This window comes from Neofelis nebulosa, chromosome 10 (genome assembly GCF_028018385.1).
Source record: "Neofelis nebulosa isolate mNeoNeb1 chromosome 10, mNeoNeb1.pri, whole genome shotgun sequence".
Taxonomy (NCBI): domain Eukaryota; kingdom Metazoa; phylum Chordata; class Mammalia; order Carnivora; family Felidae; genus Neofelis; species Neofelis nebulosa.
Genome location: NC_080791.1, coordinates 101,218,045 through 101,229,082, shown reverse-complemented (window position 1 = coordinate 101,229,082; position 11,038 = coordinate 101,218,045). Strand labels below are relative to the sequence as shown.

General features: G+C 36.9%; 1 protein-coding gene across 1 annotated transcript; it reads left to right on the top strand.

The window, feature by feature from the left end:
• Nucleotides 1-2,787: 2,787 nt before the first annotated feature.
• On the top strand, nucleotides 2,788-3,726 carry LOC131488823 (olfactory receptor 10AG1-like). The gene has a single exon (XM_058690666.1). The coding sequence runs from the start codon at nucleotides 2,797-2,799 to the stop codon at nucleotides 3,724-3,726; it is 930 nt and encodes a 309-aa protein (XP_058546649.1). The 5' UTR covers nucleotides 2,788-2,796.
• The last annotated feature ends 7,312 nt before the right edge of the window (nucleotides 3,727-11,038 follow it).

The following is an 11,038-nucleotide window of genomic DNA, read 5'->3' as shown; positions in this document are numbered from 1 at the left end:
TTGTGCTCCAGTCAAGATCTCAGTCCCTGAGATGAAGCCCCATGTCAGGCTCTGTACTGAAAGCATGGATCCTGCTTGCGATTCTCTCTCTCTCTCTCTCTCTCTCTCTCTCTCTCTCTCTCTCTCTCTCTCTCCTGCTCTCAAATAAATAAACTTTAAAAAGCTTCATGAAAATAGCATTCAGACATAAAAAAAATTGCTAGCTTGCAATCACAAACATTTGTGCAATTGGTCAACTATCTACCTTTTCTGAGATTTGATAGCCTTATCGTTAAAGAATGGTGAGTTTAAAAACAGTGATTGAAGAGTATGTTTTGGAGGAACAACAAAGAGAGTGGAGGGTAAATCTAGACAGCCAACATCTTTTCTCTCTGCGCCCACACACCTTGCATACTACAGGTAACGAACACACTCTTGGTTGTCCCAATTTCCCAGAGTCAACCTGCTTTAAAGTTTTGTTTTGTTTTGTTTTGTTAATCTGAGTCAATGTTTCCAAGTTAATTTTTCTGAATAAAATCCTCTCACGTTTTCCACATAGTAGCCTTCTAAAGGATATTCTTATGGGCACGATAACAATTCTAACATATCTTTAAAAACCATTTAGTGATTTTGGACTGAATAATAAGGACATTTATGCTCAAAATCAGCAAATAAGGACAGAGGAGTGAAAACCTGAAATAGGTAGCTGAAAATATATGTGAAAAGACGCTTTAAGATAAAGTGCTACTGCATGGAGAATTCATGGAATATACAATAGGGTTGTGAAGAAGTGCAGTTAAGTAGAAAACCAAATGTCAAAGTAATAGGTCTGTCCTCAGTGTAGTCAATGTTCCAGAGCCTGTGCTGAGTGGGGTATAATTTTTTTATCCCGGGCTGTGTTCAGAAAGTATCATGGAATGGCTCTGAAGCAAATTTCAAGGGAGTTTGACAGTGATACCACAGGATCTAAACTGGAAGAATGGGACACATATAAATGGTAGCATCCTTAAATTGATAACAACGGCAATGATCATGAAAGCCTATCTGGACATTTTGAGTCAGTCTAAAGAACAAGCAATGTCAAGGCAGGTACAGTAAAAAGCACAGGCTAGATTTCTCCTTCCACAGGTGAAACACCAGGAAAAATGCCCAGACCAAAAATCGAACCAAATTAATGGAATGTGTTCTCTTGGATTTTGCAGCTATCCCCATCTCCAGTGGTTTCTATTTGGATTGTACTTGGTTGTCTATATCATTATGCTGATGGGCAATGTCACCTTAGTTCTGACAGAATTGGACCCTGATCTCAACTCCCATGTAGCCTTATATTTGCTTGGCAGTTTTTCCTTCTTGGAAATCTGCTACACAGTGTTATCTATTACCTTCTCCGAATGCTTATGAATCTTAGGACCCAAATAGAACTTTTTTTTTATAGTTTAGTCATGCAAATCTTTGATCCTAAGTACCTCCATCTATAATATACCATGAAGAAATCAACACTTAATTCAAGAAGATTATTTTAGACTAAATGAGAAATCTTATTGCAAGCACTTGATCAACACAATGATAATTTAGTTAAAATCATTTTTGTCTTTTGTTTTTCCAGACATTATGTAATGGTATAATTGTCTTTTTTTGTTTAAATTTCTATATTGTCCACCTGTATCTCAATACATGAATAGATAATTGAGTCTCTGTAGGTCTCATTAATTCCTCATGATCACAATGTACTTGCTCACTTCTCTGCCTTTGATGTTTCTGGAAACTGTCTCACAATGATATTTTATAATAATCTATAGTGTTCTATTATGATTTTTGTTTTTCAGTTCCGACATATTATTAAAATGAGAATTTTTCAATGAAAGTGACCAATGGCAGTGAGCAAGTCATTTGAGGATAAATTTGCTAGGCAGAATTTCAGAAACCATATTATCCATGTAATTCCTTCAATATTGCCATTATTAATAAGGAATAGTTCAGAAAGCATTTATCAAATATCTACTACATGTTTGGACAAGATAAAGAAAAGATCTTGCATTATAACATCTGATGACCATGTTGTTTATTTTATATTGATAAATAAATGAAACCAGAATGGTTTCAAATAAAGTGAATACACAAACAGTAAGAGCTACAGCTGTGAGGTATGGAATGGAAAGCAAGCTTGTACTTATAAAAAGCCACATGGGGGCATCTAAGTGGCTCAGTTAGTTAAGCGACTTACTCTTGACTTTGCCTCTGGTCATGATCTCACAGCCTTGAGATAGAGCCCTGCCTGGGTCTCCACGTTGGGGCATGGAGCCCACTTAAGATTCTCTTTCTCTTTCCCTTGGCCCCTCCCTACTCATGCTCTTTCTCTCTCTCTCCCTCCCTCTCTCTCTCTCTCTCTCTCTCTCTCTAAAAAAAAAAAGGCTTCCTGGAAGAATTGAGAAGTAACAAAAAAATATATCTCAAAATTTGGTGGTAAAATACCACAAGGAAAAAGTGATGTAAAGGTTTCTGTCTCAGGATTCTGTTTGTCAACATATAAGGGATAAAATGGATTAATTTGCTCTGCACACAAACATACAAAAATTGAAAATTAACGATTCTACAACACATCATTTTCAGTCAAATTCTAACCTTGTATTACATATTAACTATGTTGATATATTTCGAATTTCTCCATTAGTTGTGCTCTTTATGCCCAGGATATAAAAAGCTGGAAATTAATAAACAATAGAAATTTTATGTACTAATTTCCCCTAAGTTCCTTTGGTCCATAAAATTAGAAAACAGCCCCCAAAAGATAAATAACTAATTTCACTATTTTCACAGATGGAGAAAAAAACAGAAGTAAATCTCACTTCAGTGATGGAATTTGTTCTTTTGGGATTTTCTGATATTCCCAATCTTCAAATGTTTCTTTTTGTAATATTTTTCTTTGTCTATGTGATAATTCTGATGGGAAATGGCATCATTGTTCTCATAGCCAGGGTTGACCAGGCTCTTCAGACGCCCATGTATTTTTTCCTTAGTAATTTTTCCTTCTTGGAAATCTGTTTTGTATCTGTCACTCTCCCCAGAATGCTCACAAACCTTTGGACTCAGAAAAGAAATATTTCTTTGTTTGCCTGTGCAACACAAATGAGTTTTGTCCTTACGCTTGGAAACATAGAGTGCCTCCTTCTGACAGTGATGGCCTATGACCGCTACGTGGCCATTTGTAACCCTCTGCACTATCCTTTAGTTATGAACCACAAGGTCTGTGTCCAGATGGTAGTGGCCTGCTGGATCACTGGAGTTCCAGTGGAGACAGTGCAGACATACCAAATTTTCTCTCTGCCATTTTGTGGGTCTAACCAAATCAATCACTTCTTCTGTGACATCCCTCCACTACTCAAGTTGGCCTGTGGGGACACATTCCTGAATGAGATGTTAGTCTTTACAGTCGCTGTGCTGTTTGTTATGATCCCCTTTCTGTTGATACTTGGATCCTACATCAAAATCATCTCCACCATTCTGAGGTTGCCATCAGCAACAGGACGAACCAAAGCTTTCTCCACCTGCTCGTCTCATATCACAGTTGTGGCGATGTTCTTTGGATCTGCAATCATCACATATTTACGGCCCAAATCTAAACATTCTTCCAGAGCAGACAAGTTTCTCTCTCTTTTCTATACCATTGTCACCCCAATGTTTAATCCTATGATATACACTCTGAGAAATAAGGATGCCATGATGGCCTTGAAAAAATTGTTACCTTAATGTTTAATGTATTAGCTTCTGATTTGAGCTCATTTTCTGTTTTCTTATTTAAGTCTGCCATATTGTAATCGAAAATTAATGTTCAGTTTGCTTTCCTACATTACTATACATTGATTATGTTTACTCATTGCTGAGTTTGTTTTATGCTGGACTCTCTGATATCGGGATTGTATCCACATGGTTGCCCTGCTGATAAGAAATTAAGAAGCTAAGTATCCATCCAGCCAATCCCACCAGGCACCACTTTACTTCTCCCCCAAAGTTACTAGTGATAGCACTTTATATTTTTCTATAGCTGACTTGAGCAGTAGTTATAGGATGTTTGCTTTGTAAGGACTCACATGGCTGATAATTTATAAATTTTTCTGTAGGCATAAGATTTAAATCAAACACAACTATGTTTAAAAAGATGGAAGAGGGGCACCTGGGTGGCGCAGTCGGTTAAGCGTCCGACTTCAGCCAGGTCACGATCTCGCGGTCCGTGAGTTCGAGCCCCGCGTCAGGCTCTGGGCTGATGGCTCGGAGCCTGGAGCCTGTTTCCGATTCTGTGTCTCCCTCTCTCTCTGCCCCTCCCCCGTTCATGCTCTGTCTCTCTCTCTGTCCCAAAAATAAATAAAAAACGTTGAAAAAAAAAATAAAAAGATGGAAGAAATACATCAAAATGTTCACACATGAGAGACAGTTTTGTTGTTTTAGTTTTTTCCCTCTTTTGTCTAAATTTTCTTTAGTGAACACATTTTGCTGGTAATGAAAGCAAAAAAAAATACTGCTCTTTATTCTTTTAATGTCATCCTTCTGTTTTAACCTGAAACCAAGCCAGTAAAATCAATCGCCCTTTGCTTCAAAAAATCATAATTGACCAAAAATCGTGTGATCCAACACTGGAGATAACACTGAATTGTTTTGGATAAATGACTCAAACAAGTATAATGGACATACTTAAAACACAGTCACATATGATTTCCAACATTTAAAACAAATAAAAAATAATCTCCATTTCTGGTGATAATGTACATGGTCACAGCAAACCCATTTTCCTGATGAAACCACTAAAAAAATTTGGGTAAACTGTAAAAGTCCTCTTTGGAATGCATCAGATAGCTGTGGAAGGAAAAAAGAATAGATGACAATATCAAAATGAAGGCTCACTAAGTCAGAGTGAGATAACCCACATGATCCCATTTAGTTGGCTTTCTTTTGCAAGTACAATGGTGTTATCAAATTAAAAACTGCCTAAACTCACGGCACCTGGGTGGCTCAGTCAGTTAGGTGTCTGCCCTGTCCCAGTTTATGATCTCAGAGTTGGTGGGTTTGAGCCCCACATGGGCTCTGTGCAGAAAGCTGGAAGCCTGCCTGGGATTCTCTGTCTCTCTGTCTCTGCCTCTGTCTCTGTCTCTGTCTCTGTCTCTCTCTCTCTGCCCCTCCCCTGCTTGCACTCTGTCTCTCTCTGTCTTTCTCTCTCAAAACTAAAATAAACATTATTTTTTTTTTAGACTGTATAAGCTCATACACATGCAAGCTGGTTTGATTCACCATGAACACAACTGAGTTAGGGGTCAATGGCTGGTTCCTGTCCACAGGACTTGTGCATTTCACCTGTACAATCAGTGTAAATAATGTGTTGTCCTAATTGCATAAAACTGTCAAAAGATTTTTTTAATAAACTGAATCTCTACAGTTTAGTTTTTTTTTTCCTTTTTCATAAACAAATTTGACCACCTTCTTATACGGTTAGAAGACGTTTCTTCATCTAGTTGGCCCATTTTTTCTTTTCTGCTGTTTTTTTTTTTTTTTTTTACTTCTTGATATTTGAAATACTGAAAACTTGAATACTTGATGAATTTTTGTCAAATAGTAAATAACGAAAGAGGAAAACTTCATTCAGAGCCAAGATTGTAACAAATAAGCATGATATTTATTCATTTTCCTCTTAATGATATTTCAAGAAGAGACCTAAAATAAAACAATCCAGGGGTGCCTCGGTGGCTCAGTCAGTCTGGCTCTTGGTTTTGACTCAGATCATAATCCCAGGGTCATGGGCTCGAGCCCCATGATGGACTCTGCACTAAGCATGGAGTCTGCTTAAGATTCTCTCTCTCCCTCTGCCCCTCTCCTTTGCTTGGGACCTATCTCTGTCTCTCTCTAAAATAAAAAATAAATTAATCAAAATAAAATAAAACAATCCAGCTAATAAAATCACCAACTCTTAAGAAATCCAAGAAGCATTTATAAAAATAAAATAAAATATTTTATGAAGTTAAATTTGTGTAAAATAGCAAAAGTGAGTTTTCAGTGTAATATTGGTTTTGAAATAAATTCCGAGGTTTCAGTAGCTAATTTATATTAAGTATACATCTTCATAGCTGAAGATTAGGTCCAGATGTGGATAGTGACTAGTATCTAACTGATTTAGAATATTGTTACACATTCTGTTAATTATTTGAGTTTTCCCAGTAATTGATGCTTGAATTTAAAATAGAAATATTAGCTTACTAAATTTTATTTTCCTAGATTAATAAGGACTTCCACATTCAAAAGAAAGAATAGTAATATAGAAAACTTTGTGGCAGCACTCAGGATAAGTTTGCTTTTTCCACCTCATCTTCATGTGGAGAAAAAAATACGCAAATCTTATGTATTTCACGTCATACATTAATACATTAATAATTTGATTACCAAAAGCTGGATACAATTACATTTCATTTAAAGATTTTTTTCTCTCTCTCTTAGAGAGAGTGAGAGAGAGAGCAAGCAGGCAGAGGGAGAGGGGGAGATAGACTCTTTAGCAGGCTTCATGCTATCACCAGAGCCCAAAGTGGGGCTCAATCCCACGAACCATGAGATCATGACCTGAGCTGAAATTAAGAGCCAGATGGTTAGCTGACTAAGCCACCCAGACACCCCATAATTACATATTATTTAGCATCAAACACTATTTTATTTAATTAATGAGTGAAACTATTTACCTTAAATGCTACCATTCCTAAACGTGATCCATCAAATGATTTTTTCTTTTGAATATTAATTTTTTCCCTTTTAAGAACCAGGATTATCAATTTAAGAGACTTTTATTTTAACTCACTTCAGAATCAACCTGAGCATTGTATTAGGTGAAAACATTCACCATATGTACTTTTGACAAGGAATTTGTATCCATAATACGTAAAGAATACTTGCTATCCAATAATACTGACAACCAAGGAGCGGGGAGAAGAGCAAATGGACTGAATGAGCACTTCATCAAAGAAAACCTACAAACAGTCAATAAGAACATAAAAATGGGCACATACTTAGTCACAAGAGAAATGCAAATCAAAACCATAACAAAAGACCACAACCCATCCATTAGTATGGCAAAAAGTGAAAACTTTAATGATGCCAAATGTTGGGGAAGGTCAAGCTATTATCCTTCCCCCACACTGCTGGTGGAAGTGCAAAATGTTGTAACCATTTTGGAAAATATTTTTACAGTTTCTTAAAAGACAACATCACACCTACAACCCAACCCAACAATTTCACTCCTATTATCCCAAATGGAAATATATGCCCTACTCCAAACTTGTTCAGAAATATGCACAACTCTCTATGTGATAGAAACAACTAAAATCCCATCCCCAGATGAATGGATGAACACACTGAAGTGTATTTACCCAAGGGGAATTCAATTCTGCAGCGAAAATCAATGTGGTATATACAACACAGATGAATTGAATCTTAAAGCTTTACACTAAGCAGACTCCAGTAAAAAAACAGAGGACATTCTAATTGATTATGAATGATATAAAGCTACAGAAATCTGATCAGTGGTTCCCTGGAGTTGGAGGTGGAAGGAAAACAGATTGTGAAGCTGCACAATGGAATGTTTCAAGATGATGTGAATGTTCTGTATCTTGATCGTGGTAAGAGTTTCACAAGAGTATATGCTCATCAGATTTCACCAAATTTCAAATTTCATTGAATGTATTTTAGAAGCTGTACTTTATTTTATGTAAACTATGCCCCAATAATGTTGCTAATTTAAGAATAAAATTGGGGTGCTGGGGTAGATCAGTTGATGAAGCATCCGACTTATGATTTCGGCTCTGATCATGATCCCATGGTTCCTGAGATTGAACATTGAGTCTGTTTGGGATTCTTTCCCTCCCTCTTCCTCTAACCCTCCTCCACACTTTCTCTCTCTTTCTCTAACTCACTCATTATCAAAATAAATGAATAAATATTGGAAACAAAGAATAAAATAATATTATATTGGATTAGACATAAAATATATCTTTTTAAAAAGGTAAACTATAGATATGTACCATCAATAATTACTGTTGTGTAAATGTCATGCTAGAACTTCAGTCTAAAGGCTTACATATGGAGGTATCTGGGTGGTTCAGTTGGTTAAGCATCAGACTCTTGATTTTTAGCTCATGTCATGATCTCAGGGTTGTGAGATCAAGCCACACTTTGGGCTCCACACTGAGTGTGGAACCTGTTTAAAATTCTGTCCCTCTCCCTCTGCCTCTCCCCCCTGACTTGCATGTGTGCACTCTCTCTCTCTCACTAAAATAAAAAAAAAAAAAAGATTAAAGGTTTACAAGTTATAGCATGATACAGCACATTGTTAGTGTGAACACTGTGGCAGAGCCTTTCCAAATATATTCCCATTTCTTTGATATATGATAAACAGTATTCCCTAGCCCTCTCATATCTACATTAGACCATGTGATTAGTTTCTACAATAGCACAAGGAGAGAAGTGATGCGATTATTCTGTGTTGAGACTCTTAAGAGTTTATTTGTTTCCTTATTTTCTGTATATCTTTAATTCTCAGCTGTGTGAATACTGAAGATCCAATAGGGAACTCCAAAGATAAACAAATTAGGGGGAAATGGGATTCTTAGATAAAAGGAACCAGCTTCTTCTTTTTATTTTAAGTGTATTTATTTTGAGGGAGAGAGAGAGAGAGAGAGAGAGCAAGTGCATGAACAGGGGAGGGGCAGAGAGAGAGGGAGAGAGAAAATATCAAGCAGACTCCATGCTGTCAGTACAGAGCCCAATGTGGGGCTCAACCTCAGGAACCATGAGATCATGACATGAGCTGAAATCAAGAATCACATGATTAACCAACTGAGCCACCCAGGTGCCCTGAGGAACCAGAGTTCCTTAATTCCTGACTACAAAATTGTACTGTGGTAAGAGTGGAAGATGCTTCTTTATTTTTTTTTAAGCCACTGACATATCTAAGGCATTGTATCAGTTTCAAATTAATTTTTTTGTGTGTGTGATGATGGTATTTAGTTGAATAAAGAAGCGCTCAATTCTCTGTCTTAAGAATAAGACAGGATAGGGATTAAACTGGTCTACTCCAATAGGAGACACAGATTCAATTTGTCCCAGCCTATAAGTAACTGACATCTTATTTGAGGCAAATCATGAATGGACGTCCTATTTGTATATAAACATGAAGTCCCTCAGCTATACCAAATCAGTTGCAATAATAGGTACAGAGATCTTAGCATGTATAAGAAGCATGCCATAGTGAAGATAAGCAGGCTTAAAATACAGAAACAAAATGCAGTTTGGGAAACGTACTATTTTGACAAATAGAAAAGCACTATTTTGACACGTAGTCAAAAAGCTCCGAAAAGGAAGAAACAAACGTAATTGCAAGTACAAGTAGATATTGGATTTGCAACTTTATGCACGATAATTTTATTGTCATACCTACCTAGAAGTAGGTGAAATAAGAAAACGATTTTGAGAGGAAATTTTGATTTTTTTCTCTTTCTTTCCTAAATAATTTTGTTGAAAATGATTATTTTTGAGTTGGATCCCATTTGGAAGTAGCTAGATACTTTCCCTGATGTCTGAGTGGACACCTTAATATGAATCGAACCATCTAGATTTTTGTCAGCAGACAGGACACGCTTCAGTTTCCACAAAACTTAATCCAGGAACCGAGCTCTCCACTCCTAAGAAGGGATCGCACCACGTAATGTATTTAAGAACCAAGCACACCATGGTCACATGATAAAATATATGACAGATTTTTCTAAGGCTGTGGATGATCCAGGTTTGAGTGAGTTATGGGAATAAAGGTAAGAAAAGCAAATCCACACCAATTATGAAGGATCTGAAATGCAATAGATAGAAAGATTTTTTAACTTTTTTTTTCCCTGAAAGTAATACTAAACAAGTAAGTGGAATTTTTCCACCAGGGGACTCCCCCTTAGCGAGGGAGCTTTGTGCCAAGAAGGGTTATCTACAGAGAAGGAAAGAGAAGAAAGGGTTATCTACAGAGAAAGTTAAAAAAAAAAAAAAAAGAACTATAATGACCGCAAAGCAGAAGCAGTCTCCTAGAAATCAAAATGATACACCAGAGATGTCCCCCAGGACGAGCATGACTGCTTTCTATTTAAAAGCACCTAATGTTGGAAGGTAGCAAGAGTACTGGAGAATTACAGCCACTTCTTACTGGCACAAAAGAAGAGCTGAAAACATTTACGGTTTACAAAACACCTAGAGTCACATAAATAGCCTCATGAAAATCCATAAAGGTAAGCTATAATTGTGCTATTAGACTCTTTTATTTAAGGATACTTCTATTTTTTTTGACATTTATTTATTATTGAGAGACAGAGTGTGAGCAGGGGAGGGGCTGAGAGAGAGGAAGACACAGAATGTGAAGCAGGCTCCAGGCTCTGAGCTGTCAGCACAGAGCCAATGTGGGGCTCGAACTCACAAACCACGAGATCATGACCTGAAGGGAAGTGGGGGGCTTAACCGACTGAGCCACCCAGGTGCCCCATTAAGGATCTTTCTAAAGTTGAGGCTCAAGATACAAAGAAAAAAAATAGAAAAGCATAAAATTCTGAGATTTTTATCTGAAAATCAGCTAACTGCTCTTGGAGAGGAAATATCTTCTGTACCCTTCAAGATTCTCCTGGCTGGTCTAAGCATTAAATTAACACGACACAGATTGAAAGAAGAAAATGAAGTTTAATTATGTGTGCACAGAGGCCCAATAAAAAAAATTAAGACTCAAAAAAAAAAAACATAGTCATGTTACTTTTATACATTTTTAAAAATGTTTTACTTTTATTTATTTTAAGAGAGAGAGTGCACACAAGTTGGGGAGGGAGAGAGAGAAAGAGAGGGAGAGAGAGAATCCAAAGCAGGCTCCATGCTGTCAATGTGGAGCTGGATACGGGTCTTGATCCCACAAAGTTTGAGATCATGATCGGAGCTATAATCAAGAGTCAGTCACTTAACAAACTGAGCCACTCAGTTGCCCCATTTTTATACATTTTAGACAAAGGAATTC

Coding starts and splice junctions, on each gene's coding strand:
- LOC131488823 (XM_058690666.1), top strand. CDS start 2,797: ATGGAGAAAAAAACAGAAGTAAATCTCACTTCAGTGATGGAATTTGTT.